Source organism: Loxodonta africana, chromosome 1 (genome assembly GCF_030014295.1).
Source record: "Loxodonta africana isolate mLoxAfr1 chromosome 1, mLoxAfr1.hap2, whole genome shotgun sequence".
Classification (NCBI taxonomy): Eukaryota; Metazoa; Chordata; class Mammalia; order Proboscidea; family Elephantidae; genus Loxodonta; species Loxodonta africana.
The window spans coordinates 65,017,517-65,034,015 of NC_087342.1; the positions used below are offsets into that span (position 1 = coordinate 65,017,517).

A 16,499-nucleotide genomic window follows, 5' to 3' on the forward strand; every position below is an offset into this window, starting at 1 on the left:
GGCAGTTCTTCTCTGTCCTGTAGGTTTACTATGAGTCAGAATTGACTTGATGGCAACAGGTTTTGGTTTTCTGGTGAAATGAGAAATATATGGAAAATATATTGAATTTTTCGTGAAATGACATTTGAGGTCCTACATTATGACCTACCTTCTATTTTGGTGTTAAAATAGGGTGTCTCTTACAGATAAGAGTAGAGGGGAGTGTAGTTTTTTTTTTTTTTTTTTACTGTCTTCTCTTGGTAAAATAAGAAGTTGACAGTATTTGGTGCCACTTTTGTGTGTGTGCATTTTAATTGTGTTGCTCTGTGACATTCCAAAGTCTGGAAACTACTGATGGGAAATGTAAAGACAGAGTTATGTTGAAGATGGATGGTCTTTGATGGCGATTTAGGCACTTTGATTTTTCTTCTTGGGTAGTCTGTTTGGCATGGCATATAGACCGTGTTATGTTTCCATCATGTTTAGGGTTACTGGGCTATGGTTCTAGTGTCCAAGCTTTAGTTTCTTGTTCCCAGCTGCCTAACCTCTCAGACATGATCCATAGTGCCTTCTGCATTCCTGACTTCCTTAGATATTAACCCCTTTTCCTGCCTTGCATCTCACTGAGTTTGTCCCATGCAGTTCCAATTACAATTTCCATCCCAACCTTCTGCTTAGCGCAGCTCCTGGCGTTGCAGCCATTTATTGGCTTGACAGCTGGTTTGGTCCGTTAGGAAATCACCCATTGTTTTGAGTATTTATTAATATTCTAATAGTATAAAAAACAAACCAAACCCATTCCTGTCGATTCCAACTCATAGCAACACTATAGGACAGAGTAGAACTGCTTCATAGGGTTTCCAAGGAATGGTGGATTTGAACTGTCCACCTGTTGATTAATAGCCGAGCGCTTAACCGCTGCGCCAGCATGGCTTATGTTAGATCTTAAAACAGATAATAAGATGTATGCCAGGGAGCCCTGGTGGCGCAGTGGTTAAGCACTCAGCTGCTAACTAGAAGGCCAGCAGTTCGAACCCCCACCAACCAGCCATTCTGCTGGAGAAAGATGTGGCAGTCTGCTCCTGTAAGGACTTACAACCTTGGAAACATTATGGGGCAGTTCTACTCTGTCCTGTATGGTCGCTGTGAGTCGGAATCGACTCAACAGCAGTAGGTTTGGTTTTGGTTTTTCAGATACGTGTCTGTTCCTTAAATATGTAATCTAGTTAGTAAGTATTAAGATAAGTACACAATCATGTACTCTTACGTAAGGTTATCGTGTCCTAAGAAAAGGACAGAATACAATAGGTGATAAAGGATTTTCAGATAAGGTTGGCTGCGTGTTGGACCTGCTATTTATGTAACGTTGGGCAAGCTTTTCAATTTTTGAGCCCCAGTTTCCTCTATGAAAGTATTGTTGTATCAAGGTTGCTGTGAGAATATATGAAACAATTAATGTAAAGTGCATAGCTGAGTATGTCGAATATGGCAAGCACTGAGCAATCATCTCTTACTATTATTAGCTCCTCCCCACTCCCAAAGCAATTTTAAGGTTGTGGTGATTTTCTAGGATTGATGGATGATGGTAGTAAGGATAATTCTTCCAGTTAAAGGAAATGAGAAAGGCAGGTAGTGAGCTTAGCAGGGCAGTTAGTGGAGGATAGATTACAAGAAAATGTACCTGCAGTTGGGTTTGTATTTTGTACACATAGGGGTGATCTTTGTTGTTTTTTATTTTTGTTTGTTTTGTTTTTTAATGGAGAGGGAGAGGAACTCTAGAAAGGAAACAATTGAAGGTAGAGGTGATATTGTAATTGTTAATTAAAAAAATAGTTTCGGAGTTGGGGAGAGAGGATTGAGTCAGCATTCAGGTGGAGAGATTCATTTTGGGGAGGAGGAGTCTGGCCACAAGAAGCTTAAAGGATTAGGATTTTGGAATTACATTCTGCTAGTTTTGAAAAAGTATGTCCTTTTTCTTTGCTTTTTCGGGATTAAGATTTTGGCAAACAAGTATTCTCCGTTGAAGATCTAATAGATTTTGCTAATAAAAATATCTCCTATACTTGTTTGAGGAGCTCTAGTGGCACAGTGGTTAAGAGCTCAGCTACTAACCAAAAGATCTGCAGTTTAAATCCATCAGCTACTCCTTGGAAACCCTATGGGGTTGATCTACTCTGTCCTATATAGGGTTGCTATGAGTTGAAATCAACTCAGTGGCAATGGGTTATACTTGTTTGAAAGATCAAAAAGTTGATAATTTTTCTGGAAACAATTTTAATACCAAGATGAGGGCTCACAATAGACTATCTTTAACAATCAAGTCTAGCACAGCCTAAAGGGTATGAACTTTTTTTGTTTTTGGGGTTTTCTTTTTTCTTTGCTTAATGATGCTTCAGTATGAAGAATGTGGCTACACCAAAGTATGGTTTTTCAAAGGTTCAGCTCTTATTAAGGGCTTATATGTTGTAACATTTGAATCTTTGAGAAAGATTATTTTTCTGTCAGTTGCTGAAAAATTGAATCATCTGACAGAAATAGAATGTGCTACTTTGAAGTGTTAATGCTTAAGTCCAAAATAGATTTTGCTTTTTCAGACTTATCTTTGACCTGGAGCTGAGGGAGAACAGAGGCCTGAGTCACATGAGACTTTTTTTCTCTCCCCCATAAAAAACACACCAGCATGGGTGAATTTTTTACAGTATAACTCTGATGTTTTAATTATTCCAAAGCATATGATAATATAAAGATGCCATTTAAAAGTAAAGAGTAAATGTTTTAAAACTTTCAGTTTTTATTTGCTTTATGTGGCTCAGGTATTAAAATGGTAAGTTGTTAATACATTTAAACCGTTCAGAATATTTTAACTTGTGAAAATCCATTGTTACATCATTTGTTTATTTTGTGTAAGTTAAACATATTCTAAGACTGATGCCTTTTAAAACTTCAGAGTTTTACTGCTAAGTTAAATGCTTAATCTTCCTCTGCCCTTGAGGTTTTTAGTTATTTTTTGGTCTGTGGCCATATAACAACTTGTGCAAAGATTAGTAGGTGTGGTGTGCTAGTTTTATCCTTCCATCACAACAGTCTAGGTCTATTCAGGTTTTGCTTCTTCCTTGCTGTTCAACAGCCATCTCTTTCTGGTTTTGGCTTTTAAGAGTCAACCTTCAAAGATCTTTTGTTTTCTGACAGTTGAAGAAACTGGCTCAGTGTTCTTACTCTTAGACAATTATTTAATTGTTTACTGCTAACTGAAATGATTTACTAAAGGGGTTCCTATTATGAATTTCTTTATTTTATGGGAGGCTTGTCCTGTCTAAATGACTGGTCAACATGATTCCTGGCAGATTGAAAATTTGTTTTTAAACCAAATTGCATCAAAGAGCTCATTCTTTTTTGATTTTGTATTGCATCTTTTTTCCTGTGTGTTACAACAAATCTCTTTCCCTTTTAAAAGTAAATTTAATGCTTGAGTTGGTACGGTTACAGAGTGCTTAAAGAGATACACTATATAAAAATTTTCACTTTATCAAAATTAAAAGTACTATTTTGATAGCTGTGGATTAGAATAAACCCATTTTATATAATAAACAGCTTAGAACTTATATCCATATATCACACCAGTACCCTAATTAACCCCAGGGGAGCAGCTTAGTTAAGACTGTTTTGAAGCTTTAATGCAATATTTATACTTATTGGTTTATTTTTATTATTATGAGTGTTTCTGAATATCTCCTTGTTTTATTTAAACTTTTTAGTACCTTTTCATGAGTGATTTTCCAGGGGGGATACATTTCCACCTTTATTAAGTGAGCCAGTAGGAAAATACGATTTGGTTTCCACAGTTGGCAACACATCTGTTCCATAAAGTGAGGTGCACCTGGAACCTGATAATGCATAATTATTTCCTTACAGAATTGTTTAAAACAGTCCCATTATCCAACTAATGGCCAACACTTGCCGATCACTTCCTAGCTACAGGCACAGTTCTAAGTGCTTTTACCTGTATCAACCAGTTTATCTTATAAATGTTTAAAATGGATGTTTTTCTTTCTGTCTCTTTCCACCCGCTAAGGGAATGTCTTAAGACACTTTTAAGATAGATCCCAAGTTAGAAATATTAGTAGTTTTTAAAACATTATCAGCTTAATTCATGGAGCTCTCCACTGGTAATAGGAGAAATATAAGAGGAGTAAGAGGAGTCAAGAGACCTGATGAGTGTCTGGAGGTAGAGGTAGCAGATACCCCAGAAGGAGACAGATTTAACCTGATGAATGCCAGTCATAAAGGAAAAGTCCAAGTGAATGGTGGGGCGTGCTGCACTGAGAGAACCATGGAGCCACTTGAGGAGATGGACAGAGAGAGCACTGGTCTTCCTGGGTGCCCAGCAAACTGCTTTGAGAACCTGAGCTGTGGAATTTAAGAAGACTCAGCAGTGCAGATGAGGTGACACTTTTTGCCACAGGGCCAACAGGAGGAGGAAAAACAGAACTTGTAAACAACAGGGATGAAAGTGACTGGTTTGGGCCTACTGGATAGAAAAGAAGCCTGGTTTTAGATTTCCAAAGAATAAAAGAGAAACACATGTTTTAAACAAATAGCTTCAAGAGCTAGTAGGAACATACACAGGAGGATAAGTGCTGGCCCTATCTATGAGTATGTGTGCCACATTACCTTATAGTTCATGTCAGATGATTGTCTATCTTATTTGCATTTGCTTTGTTGTTAGGTGCCGTTGAGTCAGTTCCGACTCATAGTGACCCTATGTACAACAGAATGAAACTCTGCCCAGTCCTGTACCATCCTCACAATCATTGTTATGCTTTTGATTTTAGCGAGGGAATTTGACTAGGACAATGGTAGTTCAGCGGAGAATTCCTGCCTTCCATGCGGGAGACCCAGGATCGATTCCAAGCCAGTGCACCTCATGCGCAGCCAACCACCCATCTGTCAGTGGAGGCTTGTGTGTTGCTGTGATGCTGAACAGGTTTCAGTGGAACTTTCAGACTAAGATGGACTAGAAAGAAAGGACTGGCCATCTACTTTTGAAAATCAGCCAGTGAAAACCCTATAAATCACAACAGTCCAATCTGTTGTTCACTGGGTCACCATGAGTCGGAGGTCGACTTGTAGGCACCTGACAACAACAATAACAACAATGTGATGTTTGACACACATTTCTTCCGTGGAGGAAACGGCATATACTGTAATTTGAAATCTAGAGATCGGGATTTGAATCTCAGCTGTTTCACGGTCTTGAGAAAGCTACTTACATGCCTTTTTTGAGGTAATTTCTTCATCTGTAAAATGGTGATAACTAATACCCAACTCTCAAAAGGTTAAGTGAGATAATGTATGTAAAACACTTATAAGAGTGTCTGGTACTCAGGGCTAAACTAAAGTGAGTTACCCTCCCAAGGAGAAGACAAAGTTATTTGTTGTTGAGGTTGTTCGGTGCTGTTGAGTCAGTTCTGGCTCATAACAACCCTAGGTACAACAGATGAAACACTGCCTGGGTCCTGTACCATCCTCAAAATTGTTCAGCCCATTGTTGAAGCCACTGTGTCAGTAATAAAATAAATATTGGTCAGGTTCGATTATTCGGTTATTAAAAGTTTGATTTTTCTTGGTGTGCCTACTGAAATGAAATTTCTTAAAGCATTTGTATAATGATGGCCTTTTTACAACTTTGCTACTCATTTTAGCAATTGAATCACTGAAGAGATGTTGTTTTGTTTTGTTCAAGGTTGAGTCTTATCTTTTTGGCATAGGGCTATTTTATTATAACTGTTTCTTTTATTTTATAATAAGAGAAGCTGTTTAAATTATATTTTAAAACTACATGAGTAGAACCATCACTTTAGTTTTTAAAAGGCAGTTTTTATCATGTTTAAAAACTACTGTGAAACGTCTATTTAAAAAACATTTTTAAAGCTAATGTCATTCTGTTTCTTAATTTTGACTAATGTGATCCCAGAGAGTATTCAGTGGCCCTGTTTTAATAGTTTTTGTTTTTTTCTTTCTGATTTCAAGAAGTGAAAAATATTATCTGAAAATTTCTAAGGGCATATATTCTTATGAGAATGCTGTGTTGCCTAGTTAAAAGTTACATGAGTATGCTTCATCATTTCTGAACAATATAATATATATAAGCAATATTTAATTTTTCTACTTACATGAAAGCCAAAGAAATATCAATGATTTTCAAAAACAAAAATAGTGGGTCTTGAATTTCTTTTAATTAGTTAATCATTGTAAGCATTTATAAATTCTGTTCTTCATAGCTATTTGCATTTTAAGATAATATGATACAATTGGAAACCCTGGTGGCGTAGTGGTTAAGTGCTATGGCTGCTTAACCAAAGGGTCGGCAGTTCGAATCCACCAAGTGCTTCTTGGAAACTCTATGGGGCAGTTCTACTCTGTCCTATAGGGTCGCTATGAGTCGGAATCGACTCGAGGGCACTGGGTTTGGGTTTTATGATACAATTTGTGCAACCATTCTTGAATAGTTGGAACTAAAAAATTTGCAAATTTCTGTGCCTGGTGGAAACAAAGTAACTATGAGACATGGTATATATATATATTTTAATATATACCTTATATAAACTAGGAAGTGTTACTAAAATAGCATTTCAGTGTATGATTTTTTTTTTCTCCTTATGTAGACTGTCTTTAAGTATTTGAGACTTATTTATTGCTATCATTTTAACAGGTGTCTCAATGCTTGTACCTACTGCAAAACTAAACACGCCAGAGGAAATTTGGCCAGTTATCCAATTGATGAACTAGTAGATAGAGCCAAACAGTCTTTTCAAGGTAAGAGTTTCTAGAATTATATGCAAAATTTGTCTTCTCAATAAAATATATTTTTGTTCCAATAACATCCCACTTTAGACACGTGCTTCTTTAGGTTTCTAAAGAGCTTGCAAATATTTCATCTTAACTAATAGAAAATGTTGCCAGATTTAATCAGTCAGGTCCTGGTATCCACTCCACAAAGAGTAGTCTTTTGGAGAGGGCTAATGAGAATAATTCTTTGTGCGGCATATCCAGCTACTTCTGAGTCAGTCACTTGCTGGGAAATGTGACTGTCTCTCAGCATATAGTAAGACTTTATCTTCAACATGAGTCACACTTGCGTTGTCACATAACTGCTTAAATCATAAACTTCTACTTTTGTCTTTGTATATAATATGTGTATGTAACATTGGTATGTTTTTATACCCAGCGTGAGATAATCTATTGTGTCATAATCTTGTAGGTTAATAGTTATTGGCATTGTAGTTTTCCTTTTAGCAGATAACCTGAAGGGCTTGACTACTCCACACCCTGTGCCCCAGGAAGCATGAGTCCCAGATACCTTTCTTTCTTTAGTAGATCTAAGACTTTAAACAACAAGAATTTGGGATGTTCCTTTTAAAGAGAGAAACATACTCTTGACTGATTTATTGACACCTTGCAACATTTTTTGTTCGTTTGTTTGTTTAGCTCAGTCCCCTCCTCCATTCATATTCAACCCGTATTGGAAGGGAAACAAAAGGAAGCTCATTGACTCTTGCCAGTATTTTTAGAGCCAGATTATTGCCTAATCTGAGAAAAACCTGGGTGTTATCTTTTCTACAACATGACAATGCTAAGGGTTCTTCAGAAGCAAATTTATTGGACAGAAACCTAATCTATTTGAAAAATGTTGTTGCTGGCAAACTGGTACTTTTTTCTCCTGGTATATCTGATAATGGGGATATTAAACCTATCTGACCTATTTACCAAAGCACTGCAAATTAAAAGGCACTGGATTGGTACCTTTAAGGTGCTTTTTCAACATTATACATTTCTAACTACAGCTACATATAACTTCAAAAAATTATTTTATTTTATTTTGAAAATTTATTTGAACAATTTACAAATGTAAAATCGCCATGCAGGAAGTTAAAGTGTTTCTCTTACTGCTTCATATCTATCCTCATCTGTAACTTATGCTAACAATTTGATGATTCCTCTGTGACTTCATATGGGCACATTCTGTATTATATGTGACTTGAGAAAAAAAGACATTTTTTCAAAAATAGCATGCCCGCACATGTAAGCATAGAGTGCTTATGAAAGTAATGCATGGGGAGGGGTTGTTCGGTTGGCAAAAAAAAAGTATAACGTGTGCATTATTTGCATAAAACTATGGTAGTCTATATAAACTGATTCTAAAAATTTTCTAAAGGGTGTCCTACTTAGTTCTCTAATGTGTCTTTAGAAACACTGTCCTGAGTAACAAAGGTACAATGTGTTGCTTCTGTGGACTTCAGTTATTTTATTAGTTAACATTGTCGTATTAGTCTTGGAGGAACTACACCCAGTATATCCTGAAGGCTCTGAAGCAAGGATGGTGAGACTTCCTCTTGCTAACTTAGGACATGTCATCAGGAAAGGCTGGTTGCTAGAAAAGGACATTGTGTTTGGTACAGTACAGGATCAGAGAAATCCTCCATGAGATCGATGGACACAATAGGTGCAGCAATGGGCTCAGATGTACTAATAATTATGAGGATAGTGCAGGACCAGGCAGTGTTTCATCCTGTTGAATGTAAAGTTGCCATGAGTCAGAGCTGACTCCATGGCAACTAATGACAACAACAATAGCATTGTCATATCCAGGTGAGTTTGGCCAGTTATGGTGAGTAATCAGAGGTTAGCAAGGATTTGCTGGCCATTTACAGAGGCAGTGTCAGGTTTATTTAGTGTTCCTATCATCATCATCAGTAGAGATATATGTGTCTTTTTATTCTCAATCATGAAATGTTTGTAGTGTAAAGTTTTTCTATTGTTTTGTTATCTATATATTAGAGTCAAAACTGAATGCTAGTTTCTGGACTGGTGAGCTCTGTCTCATGGAGAGTTTGTCTTGTTTTCACTGACCCTGTACTTTACCAAGCATGATGTTCTCTTCTAGTGGCTGGTCTTTCCTGACGACTTGTCCAAAGTAAGCATCACCATCCTTGTTTCTAAAGAGCATTCTGGCTGTACACATTTGGTTGATATGTGGTACTATTTCTAAAAGATTGAGGCCACAACTTGCTAGGGCAGCCAGTGTGTTTAGAAAATTTTAAGTTGTCAAGTGTTTGGTGCTTTTCTCAACAGGCAGTTTGGATTTGAAATACTGCTTTATTGCTCACCAGCCACATGACCTCAACAAGGTACCTGACCTTTCCAAGCCATGGTTTTCCCATCACTTTATTACTTATTTAAGGTTGTTTGTTGTAAGAATTAGAGATAACGTATATGAAGTAATTGGTTCTGACAATATTATGAAGAAGGCATGTTATTTAAACTAAAGATCAAAAATACACAGTCGTCGAGTCTATTCCTACTCATAGAACCCTATAGGACAGAGTAGAACCACACCATAGGGTTTCCAAGGAATGGCTGGTGGATTCGAATGGCCGACCTTTTGGGTTAGCAGCCAACCTCTTAACCACTGTACCACCAGGGCTCCGTCTTTGGACCAGAAACCCTTAAAATCTGCTTTATGCCACGAGTAGATTGCCTGTTCTATAATAAATAACAAACACTATGTTCTATGAAAAGTTACTCTAATAGAATAGTCTGAATATGCTGCCAATAAATTTTAGTACTATGTTTAAAACCGCTTTATTGGTGGAAGTTAAATTTCCCATTCTTACAATGGCATTTCCTTTCTTTCCTTTTCTTAAATTTTTAATGGCTACTGTGTGTCAGAAATACAAAGTAATTTTGAAAAACTCCTGAGCCAATTGCAGAATGGGGATTAGAACCCAGGTTGCCTGTCATATGGTAGAATATACAATAAGATCTCAATTTCTTTCCCAGTAGCGTATTTAGGAAACATTTTGTATTCATAAAAATTTATTTCTGGTAGTCAAAAGGAATAAAGAGACTAAGGGCTAACCCAAAGGAAAGGAAGCACTCAGAAGAGATTGTGAAATAATCGTGAAATCATTCTGAATATAAAATGGTTTCCCAAAGTACTGAAACTGTTCTGACTGTACATATACCTGCCAAAAAATGAGAAACGAAGCTCATTAATTTTTGAATGAATAGCATTAAAGTCAAAATTATTTCTGTTTTTAAATAGAAACTTTACTTTTTACAAAAAAATATATTTCTAAATTGGTTTCCTAGCTTCCTTTTCTTTTTCTCCCACTTACACCAGTCCCCTTGACATTTTCATTGACTGTTTTTATCTTCTCAACGCATTTTTCATGTTTGTGGGCAGTGCCGCTTCTAACGTAACATTTATCAGGTAACTCCTGGGTATCAGCTCACTGTTCTGACAGCCTGCTGTGATACCCTGTCCCTTACTTCCCCACCTCGGCTGAGATTCAGTTTTTAAAAATTTTGGGAAATAACAGTGTTTGGGTGCTAGGGTTTGACATGGTTTCATTGTAGATATCTAGAAAAAACATGTCAAGCAGGGACCAGGACTTTGTTGAGGCCAGAATGAATTTACAAGCTGACGTTGTCTAGGATATTTGTATTGATTTTTCTCTAGCAGCTAATCAATCAGTTTCAGTTGTATAAGTGATGGAACAAACCTTTGTAAGTGTGCCGGGTGAGTGGTGTGGAAACAACACCTTTCACTGCTGTCTCTGGAATCAAAACGTAGTGATGATGGATGAGCTGTTTTTATGGCTATGGTGTGCTTTTCTAAATTGCATTTGTGTCTTGCTACTTTTTCCCTTCCTCATAAATCTGAAGAGTCCTGCAAGATAAGTGGCATAAACTGGTAATGGAAAGGTAAATGGATTAAGACAAAATACTCGGAACAGGGAGAAAATTTTCTGATGCTGAATGATTTCATTATTAATGTGGGAATTAAAAAAAAAAGTGAATTCCGTTTTATCGGAAGAGTTGCAAAGGTACTTTCATTTGTGTATAAGATTAATTATGAAATGGAAGGGGAAAACATTGCTTCTTGCTCTTTTAGGTAGGAAAAGATATAAGCAGTATCTTTCTTTTGCATAAATTTCAAATTGTTCAGTTTTCTGGTTTACATAAAGCCATATTTGACTGATCATCTATAGCAATGATTGCTGTACATTGATCCACGATCAAAAGGGGGCTAATTTGCATTCCGTTAATTTGTATGGCAATTAGTTTAAATGTTTCTTTTATTCCTTTTTCTTTTCCTATGTGCTGTGTTCAAATAAAATTGAGGAATCCATTTCTTCCATAGGATTAATGGTGTTAATTTACATGTTTGGTATACATTGTCAACTTCTGAAAAGGACTTTAGGCTGCTTACATTAAATGATTGTATGCAATAAACTATGAAAATAAAAGCTGTGTAATATACTATATTGTATTTTGAGGAGAGAAGATAATTTTACCAACTGGTGAATCCTAGCTCTCCAGAGTAGGGAAATGGGATGATTTACAAAATTTGAGAGTTGTAAAAGGAAACATATAGTTAACCATGAGAAATCTACTTGTTTCTAGACTGTAAACACTGAGAAAATTTTATTTTCATACATACTCTCCTAAGAGACAATGAATAATAGAAATGCTTTTAATTGTTAATGTATACAAATTCAGAATATGTTCTCTACATTGCTTTTTCTGTTGATCTTGCAAAATCCAAGAATATAAATTAAAATGTAACTTTTCTGTGTAATTTTTGTAGGAGAACTAAATAAATGTATATAACTTGAGGGGGGAGAATATGATGCCTGCTAGATATTTATTAAATATTCCATTTAAATAAGCTAAGATTAATGATTTTGATATCAGGGAATGTTAGCTGAGGTTATCCATGACACAACAGAATGTAATTTACCTGGCCTTTGCCTATGCAGATCTCTGAGTTTCTAAGTCAGCGGAGTTCAAACTTTTCTTAGCAATAAAGAGAACTCCTTCTTCAAGTGAAATTTGAAAAGTAAAAGCAGAGCTGTTGTGTTTGAAGTAGAGGTGGAGTCATGTTCGATGAGGGCTTTCCTCAGAACTTTTAGGATCCAACCTGAATCTGGTGGTTTGGGTTAGTGGCTCAAACATAACGATTATCAAGATGGCGCAGGACCAGGCAGTGTTTTTGTTCTGTTGTACATAGCGTCACTATGAGTTGGAAGCGACTCGAGGACGCCTAACAACAACAACAACAACAACAATTTCTTAACAAACTAATGCAGGGATGGCAAATACTTTCTTAAAGGTCCATATAGTAAATAATTTAGGCTTTGTGGGCCATAAGGTCTCTGTGGCAACTTCTCAACTCAGCCCTTGTGGCATGAAAGCAGCCACAGACAATAGGTAAATTAATAGGCATGGCTGTGCTCCAATAAAACAGACTTGAGTCCAGCACAGCTAGATGGTGCCCACCTACCACTACTGACTACTCTGACAGGGATCACAATAGAGGGTCCCAGACAGAGCTGGAGAAAAATCTAGGACAAAATTCTAACTCCCAAAAAAACACACTAGGGTTACTGGCCTAACAGAGACTGGAGAAACTTTGAGACACCCTTATAGCTCAGTAACGAAGTCACTCCTGAGGTTCACCCTTCAGCCAAAGATTAGACAGGCCCATAAAACAAAACAAGACTAAAGGGGCACCCCAGCCCAGGGGCAAGGACTAGAAGAGAGGAAGGGACAAGAAAGCTGATAATAGGGAACCCAGGGTCCAGAAGGGAGACTGTTGACGTGTCATGGGGTTGGTAACTAATGTCACAAAACAATGTGTGTACTAATTGTTTAATGACAAGCTAGTTCTGTAAACCTTCATCTAAAGTACAATAATTAAAAAATAAAAGTGCACAGAACTAGGAAGCAAGTCTTGGGATAAGAAAACTCACTGAGCCTTTTAAATAAGCACTTTTGGATTTTGAAACCATCAGGTAGCTATAGAGGGTGATGTCAGCAAATTGACAACCCTTGTGTTGCCCCACTGCCCTCCCTACTTTGGGGCATTCTTTTTTTTTTTTCTTTCTTTTCTTTTTTATTGTGCTTTAGGTGAAAAGTTTAAGTTCAATTTAGTTTCTCATACAAAAATTAATACACACATTGTTATGTGACCCTAGTTGCTATCCCTATAATGTGACGGCACACTCCCCCTTTCTACCCCGCATTTCCCGTGTCTATTCAACCTGCACCTATCCCTTTCCGCCTTCTCTTGCCTTTGTACTTGTACTAAGAAGCACACTCTTCATGAGTATTATTTTATAATTTATAGTCCAGTTTAATTTCTGTCTGAAGAGTTGGCTTTAGAAATAGTTTTAGTTCTGGGTTAACAGAAAGTCTGGGGGCCATCTCTTCTGGGGTTCCTCTAGTCATTTACCATTAAGTTTGGTCTTTTTATGTGAATTTGAGTTCTGTACCCCACTTTTTTCTTGCTTCGTCAGGGACTCTGTTGTGTTCCCTGTCAGGGTGGTCATTGGTGGTAGCCAGGCACCATCTAGTTCTGCTGGTCTCAGGATGATGGAGTCTCTGGTTTATGTGGCCCATTTTGTCTCTTGGGCTGGTATTTTGCTTGTCTTTGGTGTTCTTAATTTTCCGTTGCTCCAGGTGGTTTGGGACCAATTGATGCATCTTAGGTGGCTGCTGGCTAGCTTTTAAGACCCCAGACACCACTCACCAAAGTGGGATGCAGGACGTTTTCTTAATAAGCTTTGTTAAGCCAGTTGACCTATATTTCTCTGGGCATTCTTTACTAATCACCCAGGGCTCTGTCCTCAGAATCTTTCTCAGTAGAGTTTCTGTTAACTGCTGCATTTGACCATGATTAGTACTTAAGATGAAATCTACTTTCTGTTCTGAATCCTAAGGCTCTGCCTGATGCTAGAGGTCCATGAAAGTAGAAACCAAACAATGGCACGTTAAGTAAAGTGACTGTTGAAATTATTGGTTGTTATTTTCCCATTCATTCAACAAATATTTACTGAGCACTTATTAGAAACAGTCCATGTTTCTGCTAATAGGCACGTGCTTTAGAAAAGCTATGATAACAATGCATTATTACAATCAGCATTTGATTACTTCTGCCAGTAAAGAGTGGCGGGAAGGACAGCAGGTGAGGATTGCTGATAATTAAGTAAACAGCTTTTCCTTGCTGTCAGAAACAAGGGTACAATCTCAAGGCTCTTTTATAGAATGATGTTAGTTCATAATTCTGTGTTTTCACAGTTCAGAGCATAATCAATCCCTCACTTGTTATTGGTGAGTTTTGTTTATTTATTTATTTTTTTACTTTGCTGTGTTTTACAAAACAACTTACAAATATGCAATTACTTATAAAAATATACTTAATTTTTTTTTTTTTTATTTCAAATTAAGACCCTGGGAAAACAGATGGAATAGAAAAGTCGAGACTTGGAGGGAAATTGGAACATCAGAAAGTAGGCCATAGTCACATATGTGGATTCTAAAATCAAGCTGCAGTTTTGACTCTGAACTTCTTGAAAGCTTATTGTGTATAAGGAAAAAAAAAAATTGGCTTGGCATTAGATTAGAAAGAAATTTTTCACATGGGAGTTCCTATAGGGAATCGTGAGGGATATAGTAGATCTCCACAGTGTCCATTTAATACTCAAACTCACATACTGTGTATATTTTGGCATCCCTTTGAGCTTGCAGGTGTGCCACAAAAAGCGTAGCACTCTGAAATGATTTCTTAGTAGGCTAAGACAATACAGTCCAAGTATTTGTGGCTTTCTGGTGATATGACCCCACTTTCTTAGCCTCTGGTCTCCGTAAAGAAATTTCACCATAAAGGTTAATAGCTTAGGAGTTTGCACACCCTAGATCATATTGCAAGATGATACATTGGGGTACATGAAGAAGATACTCAAATTTGTATTTATTTGTGTTTTCTCATCCTTTGTTTTGTGTATGTTTTATATTGTGCATACTGTCTTAGTACAATAACCTATTGCCATCGAGTCAGTTCTGATAGTGACCCTATAGGACAGAGTAGACCTGCCCTATAATACTTGCCAAGGCTGTAAATCCTTAGGGAAGCAGACTGCCACATCTTTCTCCTAAAGAGTGGCTGGTAGCTTCAAACCTCCAACCATTTGGTTAGCTGCTGAGCACCTAACCATTGAGTCGCTAGGGCTCCTTTTAGTACTACCGTGCATGAGCATAGTTCATCGGTATAGTATTTGAGTATAGTTGACCTGTGGGGGTGCATTCGTGATTTTTAAAAACTTGGAGATCCCTGAGTTAGAAGAACAGATAGTCTGGCCATCGTCCACTACAAACGTAATTCTTTCATCCAGGCATTTGGTTTGAATAGGGCGGCAGAGTTCCATGTTCTCTGTTAAGGTCCTGGCGTGCAGGAATTCTGTTTTAAGTGCAGGTTCATCTACTTTTGAGATCAAATAAGCAAATAACGAAGTTTATGCCCTTGAGAGAAAAACTGAAGTCCTTGATGCAAACTCTTGCCTGGATCTGTAGTCAGGCAGGTATCTCTGGTCAGGGTGGAGAGAAATGCTTCACCCTAGGGAGTACATGGCTCCCATTTCATTCCGTCAGTGTTTTAGGTCACCAGCAGACTGAGCCAAGAGGGGGGTGTGGTCAGGCTTATGCGGCAGTGTGTATATGGGTTTATTAGGTGCTCAATAAATGTTGAATGAGTGGCTAATCGAGAATTGATTATACAGGATGAAATTCTGTATGTGACTTGGAACCTCTAATGAACATAAAGTCAGGAGGAGATATTCCCTAGTTTAGAGTGTCCTTCAGGCATAGTTGAATATCGTGTATTAAAACACAGACTTGATTTTATGACACCAGTTTAGTGGTGGTGGCTTTGCACTGAATTTGCACAGGGGAAATACTTTTTGGGAAATAATTTCCTAATAAAAACCAAAAAAACCAAACCCAGTGCCGTCGAGTCGATCCTGACTCATAGCGACCCTATAGAACAGAGTAGAGCTGCCCTGTAGAGCTTCCAAGGAGCACCTGGCAGATTTGAACTGCCGACCCTTTGGTTAGCAGCCGTAGCACTTAACCTCTACACCACCGGCTAAGCAAAATCTATCATTTTGCTAAAAGGACATGCCCGTTTAGATCCACATTATAACTACCAATAAATATATATTTACTCTGATATTTTTCTTTTACTAAACAGAGATCTCCCCACAACATTTGGTGAGAGGGGGACAAAAGTTAACCAAGAGTTAGCTTTCAGAGTTTGAACTGAGGGTGATATGTCCTGGGGATCATTTTGGTGAGCCTTAAAGGCTGCAAGTTAGTTTTGGAAGGTTGTTTAATGGAATTTTAATATCCCTGGAAAGATGTGAAAGTGATACTGCTACCTGGTGGTTTGTAAACCTGACCTTTATGAGATGTTTTCTGGGCAAAAAAACTACTTTGTGATGCCAGCCGCTTTTATTGATTCTGCAGAGTCTGCACTTTCTAACACTGGCTGTCAATTCATTTAGACTGAAAAATTACTGAATTTCTTCTCCTGCTTGTGTGGATATTAAATTGCAGTAAGCATACTTGCACGATGTCAGGTACAGTGAACACAATTTTCTACATTGAAAAAAGAAATG

The 16,499-nt window shown here is 37.4% G+C and overlaps 1 protein-coding gene across 5 annotated transcripts in view; it reads left to right on the forward strand.

The window, feature by feature from the left end:
* Positions 1–16,499, forward strand: part of CDKAL1 (CDK5 regulatory subunit associated protein 1 like 1) — a 764,092-nt gene that overhangs the window by 330,812 nt on the left and 416,781 nt on the right. For all 5 annotated transcript variants that reach the window (XM_064281331.1, XM_010596186.3, XM_064281335.1 and 2 more), the window contains one exon: positions 6,692–6,795. In XM_064281331.1, coding sequence (XP_064137401.1) covers positions 6,692–6,795 — 104 coding nt within the window. The remainder of the gene's footprint in view (positions 1–6,691; positions 6,796–16,499) is intronic.